The following is an 18,031-nucleotide window of genomic DNA, read 5'->3' as shown; positions in this document are numbered from 1 at the left end:
TCACTGCAGGTTGAAGATTTTACTCTATGGCACGCTTCCCAAGGCAAAATTTTGCTTTTCCCCTAGACTGGATTAATCCTCAGTCCATCCTCGATCCACATTTCAAGTTTCATTGCATTTCGAGTTCGTTTGCTATGTCTTTCCTTCAATTTTGGGTTTTTTCTTCTTGATTGCAGGGGGGAAATTTTCCTTTGATTGCAAGTTTTATTTTTCTCTTGTTTTAGTGTTGTAGGGAAATTTTAAAACAATTACAAGTGCGCTTTATTTAAAACTTGTCACTTGTAACTTACTTTTTATTTCCCCCTTGCTTTCTATGTCTTTTAAGTCATTGTAGGAACTTTTTGGACAAATTGCAAGTGAATTTAAAATTCTAAGTTTAAAAAGAACTTGTAATTTCTTTTAAAAGTCCTACTTAAGTGATTTTAAGTTATGGTAGGGAATCTTTTTCTCTATTATAAGTTTTAATGTTCTTTTTACTTGTAATAGGGTTTTTATTTCTCTATTACATGTTTTGTGTCCTTTAAGTCGTTTTTAACTTGTAAAGGGGAATTTATTTCCCTATTAAAAGTCTTTTTGTTGTTTCTTTTTGCTCTTCTTCCTCTAAAACTCGAATTTGCCTTTGAAGTGAAAAATGATGCAATTAAAACTTGTAGAAGGGTTTTTAAAACCCGATTACACGTCTTTGCAAAGCATCTAAACTTGTAAACTTTTGCCAAGAACTCGACCTGCACATTTGCTCCATCAAATCCGTTTTTGCTGGTGTTGTTTTTTTCCCCAAAATCCGTCCAAGATGCTTGTGAAATCATGGCAAATTAATGAAGCTTGCCAAGTTTTTCTCCAAAATCAAGTAGGGTAAACATGTTTTGCATTTTGTAAGGCGTTTTTGAAGGCATCAATAGAAGACGTCAATGCTGGTTGTTACCACGTTTTGGGGCATGGAAATCTCTCTCTTGCCATGTTTGCAACACGTCCCCTAGTGCTAAGTGTTTGAAGTCAAATGTTTTCCTTCCGCTGAACCGTTTTTTGTGGGAGAGTTTGAAGACAAAAACATTTTGATTTGCTAATTGCAATCATAACGTGGTGGCTTCTGTATCTATTTATAGAGCATTTCAGTTCTTCCCAAGCAAGAATTTGAGTTTCTAAGTGATTTTCCCAAATGGATAAGCTCTTTGAATGCAATTTGTAAATGTGAAAGATTTTCCCCTTTTTCATTTTTACCGGTTCATTTGATTTCGGGTTTTACAAATCTGATTACAAGTTGAAGTTTTCAAGCTGAAAATGTGTCTTTCTTTGTCACATAAAGTTTGCCATTACCGATTGGTACCATTCGTCCCATCATTTCCCACCATTTCATCCATTTATTTCACTTTCATCCATTTTTCCCATTTAAAGTCTACTTGCAATTGAAATTTTAAAACCCGATTGCAGTTGTGTCTTCATTTGCAGTCAGCCTTCCAAAACCCGAAATTGGTCCAAAATGCACTTAAAAAACACTTGAAAACAAGTCTTAAAGGTCCAATTACAAGTGCAAACTTGTGTTTACCCATTACACATATGAAGTTGCATGTTTATTCTCCACAATTGCAAGTTAATGCTCTTGTTTTTCCCACACATGTAATGCAGCTTCCAGAACTGTTGTGCGAATCGCACACCCATCCCCGTCCTGGACAGGGACCCCCCAGTTTGTGCCTTTCTGTCCTTGCGGAAGAGGAAGGGGATATGAAGGGTCAATTGTCGCTAAACCATTACACATATGAAGTTGCATGCTTATTCTCCACAATTGCAAGTTAATGCTCTTGTTTTTCCCACACATGTAATGCAGCTTCCAGAACTGTTGTGCGAATCGCACACCCATCCCCGTCCTGGACAGGGACCCCCCAGTTTGTGCCTTTCTGTCCTTGCGGAAGAGGAAGGGGATATGAAGGGTCAAGTGTCGCTAAACTAAATTCGACCTCTAGGGCCATATTGCGAACTTAAAACTCCCCAATTCTCGCAAAATCGCCTAAATGTGAAGAAAGAGTTAAGGCCCGCAATGACGTTGAAATACCGATTTTCGCCAAGGGGTACAAAGGAGATAAAAAATGTTAAAAAGTGAAAGTTGGCAAAAGTGCCCAAAGGGCCGAATTTGGACCTTTAAGTGAAAATCTGAAAAGTGAAAAGTTGGCAAAAATGGCCCAAATGCCCAAATTCGGACCTTTTAGCCAAAATGTTAAAAAGTGAAAGTTGGCAAAAGTGCCCAAAGGGCCGAATTTGGACCTTTGAGTGAAAATCTAAAAAATGAAAAGTTGGCAAAAATGCCCCAAATGGCCAAATTCGGCCCTTTTAGCCAGAATGTTAAAAAGTGAAAGTTGGCAAAAGTGCCCAAAGGGCCGAATTTGGACCTTTAAGTGAAAATATGAAAAGTGAAAAGTTGGCAAAAATGCCCCAAATGGCCAAATTCGGACCTTTTAGCCAAAATGTTAAAAAGTGAAAGTTGGCAAAAGTGCCCAAAGGGCCGAATTTGGACCTTTAAGTGAAAATCTGAAAAGTGAAAAGTTGGCAAAAATGCCCCAAATGGCCAAATTTGGACCTTTTAGCCAAAATGTTAAAAAGTGCAAATTGGCAAAAGGTGCCCAAGGGCCGAATTTGGACCTTTTAGTGAAAATCTGAAAAGTGAAAAGTTGGCAAAAATGCCCCAAATGCCCAAATTCGAACCTTTTAGGCAAAATGTTAAAAAGTGAAAGTTGGCAAAAGTGCCCAAAGGGCCAAATTTGGACCTTTGAGTGAAAATCTGAAAAGTGAAAAGTTGGCAAAAATGCCCCAAATGGCCAAATTTGGACCTTTTAGCTAAAATGTTAAAAAGTGAAAGTTGGCAAAAGTGCCCAAAGGGCCGAATTTGGACCTTTAAGCCAAAATGCGAAAAGTGAAAAGTTGGCAAAAGTGCCCAAAATCCCAAAATTCACCATTAAGGGGTGAAAATGTCTCAGTTTTTAAAACTTTTCAAACGCCCCTTTTGCTCGAAATTGCCAAGAACAACTAAATTCGCGGAAGGAGTAAAAGCGTTAAAACATGGGAAATTTTCAAATGACCCTCCAGGCGTTAAATTTTAATATTTGTTAAATTAAATTAATTAATTTTTCAAATTGATTTATTGAAATGAAATTGATCGTTCGTAGGTCACAGGACGTCATTAGGGAACCAGGAGAAAGACTTGAAACGCAAATCGAAGAAGGATCGTAATCAAGGCCAGGCGCTGAAGACTGGAAAAAGAAAAAAGATGTGGGAACGCGCTGTAGGAGTGCAGGAGCAACCAAACATTGGGAACTGTGCCGCTGAACAAAGATGAAGTCCACCACCAAGACCAAAGACCAAAGAACACTCTGAATGCTGCAAGTTTATGCCTTCTCGAGAAAAAGCACACAGCTGGATTTAATTCCAGGAATTCAATTTCTAAAAAGCTGAAATTGTTTTATTGTAAAACTGCTTGTAGGTCCCACTTAGATATTTTGAAAGAAAGGGGAAACAAGTCAGTTGTGGACAGTTATGTCCAACTACCGGATAGACTCAAATTGAAGCCAAATAGTGGCAGGTAGTTGAAATTGTGGTTGAATGGATGAGTGAGAATTTAATGGGCATGGGTTAAGGCTACTAGTTTCTGGAAGGCAGATCAGGACCCTTGGATGCAGTCCATCCTGGCCTCTGATTCAAAATTGTAAAAGCTATAAAAGGTAGAGGCCTTTCTTTTGTAAAGGGTTAGATAGTTAGAGATTTTTGTTAAATAGTTGGACTCTGGTGAGAGAGTTAGATTTTAGAGTTAGAATAGGTTAGATTTTAAGCAGTAGCATAGAGATGTTGCAGAAATTGTTGTAATAGGCAGCTGAAATCAATATATAAACATTGATTTGGTGTTTATTGTCTTGTTTTCATCCTGTTTGCATGGTTTCTCTTAGCATTTTAGATAGATCTTTCTATTTTGGGTGTGTAGGTATTTGATAGATTCAAGCTCATACCATTGAGGATATACTGATTGTGTATCCTTTTGTATGGTTAACTTGAGCCTTTAATTGTGCTTAGTTCAATTGTAGGTGTCCATCTGAGCTGCGCTAGAATTGGGTGCTTAGCCGTGCGTCTCCAATCTGAAAATCTTCCAAGTCCCTTTGAAGATTGCACCGTTCCTACAAAGTTGTGAGCTATTCTGGCCAAGCAGGAATTGGTTATGTTGAATCCGTCTACCTGCATACCCGTGTTGTTAGTTTTAGATCTCCTAACACTTTCCTTTTGCTCTTTATTACGTAATTCGAGAATCACAGCAAACCAGCTTGTTGCAAATCGTAAGTCCCCTTGTGCTCCCAGCAAATCACATCGACCACTGAGTAATCTTGCAGTCAAGACCCGACAATCAAAAGCTTGAGGTTGTCCCCTTTGATCAAACAAAAAACAGCATTAGGGATTTCCTTATCTCAAGAGAGGATAGGATACTCAGCGAGTTTATTCTATTCTGCGTTGGCCGGATGAAGTCGCAAGTTCAGCGATTTTAGACACGTCAACAAGAACCCGAAATTCACTTGTGAGCCCATTTTTGCATCAGTTTATCCCTTCCCTTGTCAGTTTGGTTTGCACACACAATCTACCAAATCAATGGATTAAGGCATGGGCCTTCTTTTGCAAGCAAATTTCAAGATTGGAGGATGATACAAAGAAGAGATACAACAACAATTCATGGTTGAGAGCATAGAATACTTTCAAGACAGAGATGGTCATGACATGAAAAGAGGAAGGCAGCCCTTTCCCTCCTGAAAAGCTAGTACTACCCCAAGAAAGAAGATAAGGTTGAAGTTCGTTGGCCAAGGACACAAAGATCATTGTCATAACCCCTCTTTGGACATTGGATTAAATAAATATGATAATTAAAACATTTATTAATTAACATTTAATAATATTGGAAAATCGTCTCATTTATAAGACTTCACGATTTTCCTCTAATATATAATTATTAATGTTTATTATTATTTGTTATGATTATTATTTATTATTATTGTTATATATGATTATTATTTATTATCATTTATATAATAACTATCAAACAATTATAATGCAATAAGGAAGCGGTCATCAGCAAAATCGAAAATATCTCTTGAAGCCAACCTTTAATGTTTACCTTGATGAGAACCGGTAAACACGGGAATCATTATAAATACCGATAAATCAATTATTGGAAGTGTTTGACTATTAATTCATATTGTATAACCCATATGCATCGGACCTAATAGAACTCTTTTTCCTTCGTACCCATGGAAGAATGGAGAGTCACGAATGCGGAAGATCTGTACTTAGACCGTTAAAGAGTCTCCTATATTTGAGATCATGACTCATATTCCTTGCGGGTATTCACACGATTGCGGGCCATGAGATGATGGTGGTGATGAAACAAAGACTATCGTGTTGCAAGCGATTCATTACACATACATTAATAAACTGAGGATGTGTGATCTGCTTATGGGGAGACATGATTAGGAAGAGACACATCCCTTCGATAGCCAAGCAATGCAACCATTCCATCTTGCAACTTACATAAGGGAGATGGAATTCATTCTATTTGGGGCCACAGGATTTTACGGATCAATACCAGAGAATTAAAGAAGCCAAGTGCAGGTGTTGTATCCACCCATGTTGTAAGGCCATCGATGCATGATGAGGATTGGACAAACTAAAAACAACATCCACAATTATTGTAGGGACATGAGAGTAACAGATCAACCACTGTGATTGGGAAGATCAAAGTCACATTGTTGTGAACATAGCTTAGTGAACTCTACATAAGTATATATTAACATTAGTACTTTTATATATTACAACTGAACTGATAACCAATTCTTCTTGGAATCTTATAATCAGAACTTATAATAGATTGTTGATAATTATCTCATAATCTTACAAGTTGAATTGTGTTCAAGTCAATCTACAAATCATAGGTATAATCATATGATTAAGATGGGGAAGCATCATAACTAAATATCTGGAACTCATCAGCGAACCGAAGGAAGAGATTATTACCATACCACATCAAGGAGAGGATCAAACATCACAATTTGTGGTAATGATCGGTAAGGTGTATCTCAGCTAATGACTATCTGCAGATTACATAATGATATTATGAAGAACAATTAAACCATAATCAGGGACACTGCGTTAATAAATATATCAGAAAATACTGCCAATTAATTATGCCAGTAATAATTAAGAAATCAGATTAACTAAAGTACTTTTTGCATTGGCAATACTTGGAAAAGTAAAATAATAAATGGTCTGATCCTTTCTCTTGGTGGTATGCATGAGGATGGGCTTCATATGAATTCTTAATATATGAGTCCGACAATGTCTTTAGGCAGAATTCAATAACAACATTAATATGGACAGCAAACAGTGGTAGACCAGATCTGACATGTGTCAAATCTGTCTGCCTTTACTAGCCACAATATATATATTAATGATTAATAAGCAATGGTAGTATTAAGGATTTATACAAAAGGTAATAAGCAAATACATAATAATTGCTAATATAAATATATATATATATATATAAAGATGCTTGATCAAAAGAAATAATATTATAAGATCAATAAGAATTAGAAAGAACTCTTAGTAAATAGTCAATAAGAGGAATAACAAGATTAATTGTCTAATGAGGATCGTCTAATGAGGAAAATACATAAGTACTTGTTAATAACTAATAAATTGAAGAATATCACTGTTTGACTTTATGTTTAGTCTCTCAATCAACCAATATTAGTATATTGAGATAGATTAATTATGAGACATTACAATTTAATTAGTAAATTAATAAATATTTATTAAATCACCAAAACAAAGTATTTAATTGATAATAATAAGTATTTATTAATTAAAAATTAATAAATGCGTAAATGATTTATAAATAAAAAATAGGATTAATTATTTAGTACGGTAAGATAGCTAGTACTTGATAGACTACAGAAAAGGTAGAACATCCTAGGTTGGATTCATGTTAAGTTAGTTTAGTCTCTTAATCGATTTAGTTAAGTTATAAATATATTGGAAATCGATTAATTACGGTTAAAACTGTCTTGAACCAAGTAGGGGACATTACAATCATTAATGATGCAAATTCCCGTTCCGTTTCAAGATGTCTTTACCAATCTAGAATACTTCAAGCTCTAGCATCCTGAAGCAACATGAAGATCATTATAGACAAAGGATGATGCAGTTAGAGTCGTGTCTTTGGACACATAGAATAGTTTTAATTATGCATTTGTAATTTGTTTTGTTAAGTTACATGTAAAAAATAACTTTGTAATTGCAAGTTAACTCATCACTTGCACTGTTGTAATTACATGTAAAACAACTACAAGTTGAGTTCAATTAGGACTGTAGTTGGAATAAGTCATGGTGGTTGAGAGAATTTCTTCAGTTAGTTAGGATCCTCCCAACCTTTTTCTCAAGGCTCCTCTCCGATAAATACTTGAGGGTATCTATTGTAATTTTATCTTTTGGCAATGCAACAAAACTCTGCTAGTTTGTATGTACACTCCTAAGACTTTGAGCTTAGTTGTAAATCAGATTGTAGTCAATTAAAAGAGGCAAATTGCCTTCAAACTTTGTGTTGATTCAAGGTGTTATGTGACGACATTTTCTGGAGATTGATTGTCAGTTTTGAGGTGTTATACAAGAGGGATTCAAGCTCAATCTTGCAGACTTTGAGTTGCTTATTGTGTTTGGAATTTCAGATTGGTTTTAAGATTTGATACTGCAGACTTTGAGCTGCTTGTCATGTCTCAAACTATTGTAGGACGCTCAAGCAAAGGGGTAACTTGCAGACTTTGTGCTGCTTTTATTTTCTATGTTTGTGCATAAGAGGTGCATCATGTGGTTAGACTTTGAGCTGCTACATATTGTGCTTAGTTACCAGAAAATCATTTACAAAGGTTGATAGGAGAATAGATAATTGAAGACTTTGAGCTTTCTTTTTGTTTTCCCGTCCCAGGGAAGTGATGGAGGTCTTTGTGCCTTCATGGAAACTTTGCTTCCCTTTATGTTCCAAAAATCCTACAAAAAAGTCTCATTTTTGTATTTGTTTCCAATTGCTATTACTTTTCTGTGAAGAGAAAAGAGTATAGTTTTTCTTGAAAAAGAAGAAAGACTGCTGTCCCATCCATATTAGATCAGTTTAGTTTGTAGATAAGGGGAGCCTTTCCCTAAATTAGGAGAGTATCATACTCACACACTGTGGCTGAAACCACAATTTTGCACATCCCCTAGGTGTACAAAATTTTCAACCAACAGGGCACATTTTTAATTGTAAGTTTAGTTGTAAGAGTCATGAGCTCAATTATAACATTCCAAAGGCATTGTTGTACATGCAATGAATGAAATTTTGTGATTTGAAGAGCTGAAGCAACTCACTATTATCAGAGTTTTCACCCATCTTAGGTTTCTTCAAGGTAAATTTTTTTCTTTGTCTTGTGTGCCTATTTCTTATGATGTTTTACATGTTCTTGTGCTAGTATGTGTTAAATTTATTGCTTAATGGATTTTCTTTGTTGTTTTAGCTCCAGTTTTTAAAGTTTTGAATCATAATAGAATTATAGTAGTCTGCTAGAGTAGATATTTGTAATTGGTGAATTGTTGGGGGACTACCCTTAGCAATTTACAAATCATAGTATGAGGCACCTTCCCTTAAGTACATCATCTAGGTCATAGTTGCTTATAGGTTCTTTGAATCCAAAATCCTAAGATGCTTTGGAAATTATAGGATTTTCTCTATTTATATAAGTGCTTTAAAGGGTCCCAAAAATGCAAAATACAAAAATATAGCACAGTGTCAAAACTTTAGAAATCTGACATCTTGTGTTTTTTAAGTTGTAATAGTGCTTTTAAATTCTCGAGGAAATCTTGTTACACAACTTTTAGATTTTAGAGTGAATCACTACACTGTTTTTAAGAGTTTTCATTTCCCTCTAAAAATAACTTAAGGAATTGCTTGAGAGTGTTAAATTTTTTGTTGTATTAGAGAAGGGGGCCGAAAGCATAGTATGGTAGATTGACATCTTGTTTTAATAGGCGGCTACCTCATTAGTAAAAAATTAAGCGATTTTTGTAGATTTGTATCTCTTCTAGAAGATTGCTACAATGTTGCATGAAGAGAGTTTAGTAGATTCATGTTACTTCTCAAAGATTGTTTCACTTTTGTAAAACATAGAGCGTATTGGACAGTATAGGGTGGTATCTTCACATCTCTTCTTAGAGATTGCTCTCTTCATCAGACGAGAGATATAGTTCTCTTTACGAGATAGCCATACACACTTCTTATATCAATGAATTAGTTAATTCTTCCATTAATTTTTTGTTCTGCTTGGTAATAGTTTTATCTTCATCATTCATGGTTCATATAGTTACAATGTTGCAATTATCTTTATGCTAGATAGACTTGGGTCATGATTGTTGAACATGCAAGCAAAGAAGAGATTTATGTTTGTGTTATATTTGGTCTATGCTTTTATGTTTGTGATGTCATTGGTATATTTGCACCATTCAACTAAACATTACATCTTAGTTCATAACTTAGAGCATTGGATGGATTCTTATACTTATTTTTTTGTAACAGGCAAGATGTACTAAGTCAATTTTCAGTTGTTAATGTGAGTTTGGTAAAAATTGTGGATGATATCAAAAAAGTTTCAAAAGCATTTGTGATATATCCAAAGAATGTAAATCAAGAAAACTCCACAAGTATGTATTGCTTTCTTTAATTGCTTCAAAATAGTTTCTTTTGAAGAAGTTTGGATGGTAATATAGATTTTAATTTTAGTCCAATATAGATGACAATTTTTTCATTATGAATATGTTTTAGTTTACTAGGATGAATAAAATGAAGTTCGCAAGATTGCAGTGATTTTAAGTGTGCATTTTAGTGATTGAACTTATTATAAGTTGTTCATTGGTTATTAGAAAGAATGAAAATCAATCATGCATAATGTGGGTCTATACAAAGCCTTATAGCCCCATAATGCTTGATTCAAGAGATTATTTTTTTATTGAAGTAGGAATGAACCATATACACATGCTTTAAAATTCGGTATATAACCAATGCATATTCCGATATTCCATTACATTTGATATTTGGCACCGAAAGTTCCAAATAAATATCAAAATAAAAGCCAAAAGTCTATTGCTAAGAGGAGCCTATATCACTCAGCACCCCGGCCCTCCTATGTGTGCGCCTAAGATAGATCCTGGAAAATGTTGCAACCATGATATTTGCCTATGTCTTAGGCTCAAGCTCAGCGACGTCCACATCATCAACCTCCTCCAATGGGTCTCCTCGTGCTTTAACCTCCTCCTCTGCCATGCCTACTAACTCTACCTCTCAATCCACCTAATCAGCCCATGTCGATTCATCATTGATGAAGACAGGATCACCACTCTCAGTGATCCACTCTGACTATGGATCAACCTCCTCTAAAGTGATACGAGACGCGTCACTGCCCAAGATCTGTTTATGACAGAGATGAAGGTTATAACGAACATACACAAGATCATTCAACCTTTGCACTGGCAATCTATTGCGCTTTTGGGAGTGTCTTTGTTCAAACATACTCCAATTGCACTCACATCCTAAAGCACTACATGGTTGGCTCAAGATACGAATTGCAATTCTCTGTAGATTTGGCACTTTAGCACCAAACATCTCCCACCACGCATCTGAAATGAGAAAAAATGGAAATCAATTCTATTCTATAACTTTTGAGTTAATTAACATAAAATGGTAAAAATAGAAAAGTTTATTACCTAGCTGCATTAACATCCAATTATGCTTGCATAAGTCTCATGCAAAGAGGTCTCCTTGTGCATTCTTGAACATCTCTATCTCACAAACTATGTGTGCTCCAACTGATGAATCCTTCTTGAGAACCTCTAAATACGTCAATGCAAGCTACTAACTTGCCCAAATGATCTTCAATCGATATTTTGTCTTCAATCAGCCTGCTGATTTTTTCTTCAATGGCAACTATTTTTGTTCAAAGCCTTCTTTTTATCTCTTGCTTGTGCTTGAAAACAATAAGAATGCCTTTTAGGGGTTGGGGAAACAAATAAAGTGTTCAACTTTTAACTTTAACTCATTATCTTTTATTTTATTTTTACATTTTCATCTTGCGAAGACGGCAGATTCCAAAGCTCGAGAAACTGCTGGAATCGCCGATTCTAGAAGACTCAACGAGTCTGCCAAGACTCTGCTAGCCTCGGCCAGACTCAGTGAGTCTGAGTCTTGAGGCTCCTAGGCTCTACCACGCTACCTCTCCTCAAGAATCGACTGGAATCAGCAATTCCAACAAATTTATGTAACACTGATATATATATATATCACCTCACACCTATAACAATAAATAAACATTTTTTAAAAACCTCAAAATATAACATAATTTTTTTGAAAATATCTTCACTCTGAAAATTACTAGCATTCATCCAAATTTTCAAAATACCAAAATCAACACATCTGGAATGAATCTTCAATGTAACTCTCACAAATTTTGTAACAGAATACTACAAAATCAAATGGCAAAACATTCAGTACAATAGTGAACTCTATATGAATCCACTTGATCAGTTAGATGGGTTTTCGTCCACAAAATTGAAGGCTGAAATGGTTTTTGTCTTTTGGCTGAAGAATGAACTTGGTTCAATCTCCCAAATAAAATAACAAGGTTTCACAAAAATGTTCAAAATGAGCCTTCTCTCCTCAAGAAACCCTCTTTTATAAGCACTTTTTGGAATAATAATATATTATTATTTGTATCCTCTTATTTTCCCTCCGAAAGGTGACTTTAGACTCCATTTAAATAATTAAATATAAGTTGTCTTTTAATTTTTAATTTTTACTTTTTTGACAACTTAACATTTAACTATTTTATTATTTTTTGCAAATTCACTCAATATTACAAAAAATATTAATACAGACCACATATGAATTCTAACCATGCCAAAATATTCTTAAACTCATAAGATATTGAACTTTATGAAAATTGGTGCTTTACAAAAATAACAAACTTCTCCAAGAAGTGTAAAAAGCTCCTAGAATGACAAACTTGCATCTAAAAAGTACCATTGGACTCATCATGATTTCCTAAATTCACTACCACTATCAAAATTAGTTTTTGATAAAGTTGGTGCTCTAACAATTTTGGAACTTTCCAAGAATGTTGGAATGGACTCGAAAAGGGACATTACAATCCTCCCTAGCCACCTTAATGCTATAATTTTCAAAGTTGTGCCCCACAACAGTAACATTCATTCTTCATAAATGGTGCAAGAGATGTACGTCTATGCTCTAAGCTTCACAAACAATGGAAATGAGGAGCATCTTTTTAACAAGGAAAATAATTCTAATTTTTTATTTCTGCCTTAAATAATATATTGGGCAGAGCTCAAATGGGTTTTCAAAAAATTTAATTTGAAAAAGGAAGTATATTTTAATACATCTTAAAAGTTACTCAACTAACATATCTTACCTTTTTTGGGTTGTTTCTACAATATGCAAATAGACAAAACTTACTAGCATAGAAATCTTTAAAATGTCTATATAAAATAAGTCGAGATATTTGTCTTGAGGCGCCTATCAATTGTCAATAAAGAATGAGATTTGTTAAGTGAAATAATTGTGTATACATTTGATACTATGGATTTCATATTCCATAATTGAATATCAAATGCAATAATTGTGTATACATTTGAATGTGCCATGGATTTCATATTCCATTACTTTTGTAGACATTTGATACTATTTATATATCTAATATGTTATTTTCTTCAGCGAAAATTTGTGTTTATACTTATGCAATCAATGCATGTTTTGCCCATAAAGTGTAATTCAATGCATTGCAGAAATAATAGACATGATAGAATACATCATGACAAAATATAAAGAAACTCAGATCTTCATTGATTCATAATAATGTCAGTACAATGACAATGACCATACTAACTCCGTCTCCATGACCAAGGACTCGCTAATATATAAAGGTTACCGGTCAGTTACCCGGTGTCAACTGTCGACAACCGACGGGTTAACTGCCGTCATTAACTCTAATTACATTAAATGTCTTATTGCTTAATTACCTAACAACATCATCCCCCCCAAAAAGAAATGTCGTCTCCGGACGACAGACAACAAAATGGGAATGATATGCCTACAATAGATAACAACTACGAACCCCACAAAATAACAACTACACACAGACTACTGAGGGGGTAAGGGAGGCGTCCCTGATGGTGGAGGGGCTGGGGCTGCTACTGCCAACTGCTCCCGAACCTGTACCACCTGGTCGGTCTGGTATCGAAGGTCCTGCTCAGCCTGCAACTGCCGCTCCCGGGAACTCCTCACTTGAAACACTGCCTCCATCAATTCCTGATGCTTCGCCTCCAACTCGGCTGCCAGGGTAGCAACTCTCGATTCTGCTGAGGCTCTCTCATTTGACTGCACTGCCAACTCTGCCCTCATGGCACTCAATTCTCCTCTCACGGTGGCAAGGATCTCATCTGTACTCCTAGCATGGGTGCGCTGCTGCTCTAACTCTGTCTGCAATGCAGGGATGCGAGTGGCCAACTCCTTCTGAGCCCTATCCGCCCTGAGCTGAGTCTCTCGAAGCTCGAGATACCTATCTCGTACAGCTTGCTCAATCCGTTTGACCACAGACTGTGTCTGACTCCCTCCGGCCACCTCCTGGCTCTGCCACTCTGCTCGCATCTCTGGAAGATCAAGCGTCGGCCATCCATGCTGCTCAAAACATTGCTGAAATGCCACTGCTACTCCAGATGTAGCAAACGCAAGGAGTCTCCGCAAAGTGAGCTGTCTGACAGACTCCTCTACTGTCGAGGCAACCAGTAACTGAACCTCCTCCTCCATCCTGGCTAAGAACTGCACCATGGCAGTAGGTCTCCCCTCTCCAATCCGTCCAACCTGATGCTGCTGCTGCGGTGATACCGCCCCTGGATGATTGGCTTGTTCACCAGGTACATCAATGCCTGGTGATCCACATAAAATGTGAATGGTGTCGCCAATAGGTAATGTCATAATTTCTAGACGGAGTATACCATCCCGAGGGCTTCTCTCTCCGTCGTGCTGTAATTCTTCTCTACTTTTGACAAGAGTCGGCTTGCAAAATACACTGGGTGGTCCAGCCTGTGGCTGCCAACCTACGCCAGTGTGGCCCCTATAGCAAATTTGGATGCGTCGACATGTACATGGAACTCTTTGTCCCAGTCTGGATATGTCAGGATTGGCGCACCTACCAACCGTGACCTTAACTCTTGGAAAGCCTCTTCTTGGGCCATCCCCCAGATGTACGGCTCCCCTCTTCGTGTTAGCATATCAAGTGGGTATGATACTTGGGCAAAGTTCTTAATAAACCGCCTATAATACCCAATGTGTCCAAGCAATGACTTGACGCCAGTGACATCGTCGGGCGCCTCCATCTCCACAATGACCCGTACCTTGTCAGGGTTAGTCTTCAGTGCGGCCTTGCAGACGATGTGCCCTAGTAACTTGCCTTGAGGCACCATAAATCTGCATTTCTTGGGATTTATGGCGAGGCGGGCTCGTCGGCATCTTTCCATGCATTCGCCAAGTGCGGCGAGACGTGCCTCTTCCATGCTGTAAATGGACCAGTCGTCCAAGAATGCTTTGAAGTTTTCTACGGACATTTTGTCGAAAATATGGAGGATTATCCGTTGGAAGGTAGCTGGCGCGTTGCACAACCCGAATGGCATCTAGTTGTATGCATAGACGCCATCTTCTACGACAAAGGTGGTCTTCAATTTGTCCTCCTCTGCAATGGAAATTTGATTATATTCGGAGAATCCATCCATAAATGAATAAATTTCATGGCCCGCTACTTCCTCGAGGATGGTGTCTGTGAATGGTATGGGAAATGGATCTTTAATTGTGACAACATTCAAACACCTGAAGTCTATACAGATTCTTATCTGATCGGCCTCCTTTTTCAAGGATATCACAATGGGTGATACCCATTCGCTGGTCTGGACCTTGAAGATGATTCCTGCTTAGAGCATGCGGTCAATTTCGTCATTTACCCTAGCGGCATAATTTTTGTTCATCCTGTATGGCCGCTTCCGTACAGGCATGGCTCCGAGAACCAGAGGGATTTGGTGTACACAAAGTTCTTGTGGTACCCCTTTGAGGTCTTTATACGTCCAGGCGAATACATCCTTGTACTCTGTGAAAATTTTGAACGCCGCCATCTTCAAGACCAAATTCGGTTCGTCGCCGACCAGAATATTTTTCTGTTTTGAAGTTTCTCCAAGATTTGTAATTTTAAGTGCGGATTCCTTGTACCTTATGGGCTTACTCTTGTCGAACTGGTGCGCTGGTGCGTCATCCACAGGGGCATCCCCTTCCTTGTATTGTCCGTACTCTGGCGGGAACTCGTTCTCGTTAGGTTCTTCTTCGATCTCCAGCATATTGCACCCGTACAATAATTCATAGTCTTCCATTTGCCAATGGAAGAGCCCTCTCAAAGAATCCGTCTCGTCCTCAGAACAGGCTTGAATTCCTAAGATGCCTTCGTCATCTGGTTCCCTGCCATCCTTCCCTTCGTTCGTACCGTCGTCCCCGTCGGACTCTGACTCTGATGCCAATTCTTCACTGACCAGTTGGGTTTTGAGGTCAATGATATATCTTCTGCCGGCCTTTTCCATGGACAAGGTGTTCTTTTTCCAATTGTGGTTTGCTTTTGCCGCCACCGGCCAGCCTCTGCCAAGGATGGCATCATATCCCTTCTTCTTCAATGGGATGACCACAAAGTTCAAGACGAACGGTTGTGTTCTGATTGTTACTCGTTGCGCCATGAGTGTGCCAAGCGACTTGATGCCGTGTTGGTCTGCTCCCAATAAATTAAAGGTGGACGGCCAGAGAGTAGGTTTGCCCAATTTTTTCCATGTTTCCTCTGGCAAGACATTTACTCCTGACCCGCCGTTGACAATGGTGTCGGTCAAGATGGTGCCCAGTATACCCATTTCCACCACTGCTGGGTGTCTACCATTGTTGATCGTCAGGGCTAATGGGTCTGCCGCCGTCTCGCCAAGGTTGTCCCTTCCATGTGTTGGTCGACCGACTGGGGTTATCAGTACGGATTGCAGAAGTGTTGTCTGCAAGTGTGGCATACTTTCCAAGAGATCCTTCATTTTGACGGGTATCTCGACCTGTAGCAGTTGGTTTATAATATTTGTTTCTGCTTCAGAGCAAGAAGTGCCTGCAAGCCCGTGTGCGTCCTTGTTCGTCTACCTCTCCTTCTCCAGTTCCGCTCGTACCTCCAGTGCCTTTCTTTTTTCCGTACGAGGATCTGGGTAAGTGGCCGCTTTCGTCTTGGATCTTGTTATGGCGAGCACATCCTCCGTTTCTACATTCAACAAATTCACTCCAGATTTCGGACAGTTGCCATCGTCATGGTCCCCCGGACCGCACCACTTGCAAAGTATTTGTGGCACTTCCTCCGCCATACAGTCCTTGGCAAAATGCCCCCATTGGTTGCAAGCCCGACATTGTATCATCGGCCACCCTTTAGCGTCGTATTGGATTCGGCTTCTATTATTAGTATTATTATTATTGCCTCCTCCTTCTCGCCTATTGTTCCGATAGCCGCCGGACGACGCGTTGTTGATCGCAGGCTGGGACATGCCGGCTGGCACAGACGGTTGCATAAAGAGAACCTGTTGGTTACGGGTCCTCATATTGTACGGACACTCCTTGGTAAGGTGTCCGACAATCTGACAAATATCACAAAATGCTTTCTTTGGACAAGACCCCTTGGTGTGTCCGTCGTTGCGGCAGTTCGTGCACCATAAATCCCCTTGGTCAGCTTTGCTTGTGCTTCCTTTGGTCGCCTTCATCTCTCTCATCATTCGCTCCATATCTTTCTGGAGAGCCTGTACCTTCCGATTAGACTCGTCATCACTGCTACTGCTTTTGTCAGAAGAGGAATCGTTGTCTGACGAGGATTTGTTTTTCTTTTTCTTGGACGTCTTCCGCTCGCTTTCTAAATCCATTGCCCTATTATAGGTGTCGATATATGAAGAGGGAGGTACAATCTTCATTTTCTGTCTAAGAGACGTCTTCAGACCTTCCACGAACCATCGTTTTTTCAGTCCTTCTGCGGGCTGGTTCTCCATTTTTCCTAGCAGCTCTTTGAGCCGCCGGTTGTAGGTTCGAACCTTCTTGTTCTTCCTCTGTTTCGTGCCGTAAATTTCGGCTACGATCTCATTATCGTCTCTTAGGAGACAAAACTCCGCTTGAAATTCCTTCTTCAAGTCAGGCCATGTGCTAATTTTAGCCTTCTCCGTATCGAAGAACCAGTCGATGGCCACGCCCCTTAGGGTTGCGGGAAACTGTGTTACCCACTCGTCCTGATCGGTAACACCATTCGCTCCCCAAATTGTTTCACAAGTGTGACAATGGCGGACAGGGTCTTCTTTCTCGTCCCTATGGAACTTTGGAAGTTTTTGTTTTTGTGCCATGCCTTGTCTTTTTACTACTGGTGGCTGTTGTCCTACTCCGGATGGGTTAGATCCTGTAAGAGGTGCTTGACCGTCGTGCCCCGGTGTCCCTCCGACACTCCTGGCAGCCCCGGTGTCTTCTCCCTCCCTTGCCTCCTCCCCACTCCGTGGAGTTTCCCTAGCCTCTGGTGTGCATGACAAGTCGCTCAAGTCCCTCAACTGAGTTTTAGTACACTCTATCCTGCGGCGGGTTTCTGCAAGTAACTCCTCCCGACTCCGTGGGTGGTTGTCTGCCTCACTGTCCCCTTCGGAGCGTTCCTCCTCCCTTCGCTTATACCTCCGTCGCCTTTTCGCTTGCTGTTCAAGGATCAAGGCACGTCGGGCTACTGCACATTCATCTATATACTCTTGCTTATTTTTGTCTTTATTCAATGTATTGGGCATTAATTCCTGTACGACTTTATATATAACAACGACATATAAAAAGTAGAACACTTTATTCATTCATCCT

At 38.7% G+C, this 18,031-nt stretch overlaps 1 protein-coding gene across 3 annotated transcripts in view; it reads left to right on the top strand.

Annotated features, from left to right (window-relative positions):
• The window catches only part of LOC131033030 (mediator of RNA polymerase II transcription subunit 8), a 186,641-nt gene that overhangs the window by 39,829 nt on the left and 128,781 nt on the right, over positions 1-18,031 (top strand). For all 3 annotated transcript variants that reach the window (XM_057964146.2, XM_057964147.2, XM_057964145.2), the window contains one exon: positions 9,620-9,744. In XM_057964146.2, the coding sequence (XP_057820129.2) occupies positions 9,620-9,744 (125 nt within the window). The remainder of the gene's footprint in view (positions 1-9,619; positions 9,745-18,031) is intronic.

This window comes from Cryptomeria japonica, chromosome 3 (genome assembly GCF_030272615.1).
Source record: "Cryptomeria japonica chromosome 3, Sugi_1.0, whole genome shotgun sequence".
NCBI lineage: Eukaryota > Viridiplantae > Streptophyta > Pinopsida > Cupressales > Cupressaceae > Cryptomeria > Cryptomeria japonica.
The sequence above is the reverse complement of the archived record's forward strand: the minus strand, read 5'-3'. Positions and strand labels throughout refer to the sequence as shown.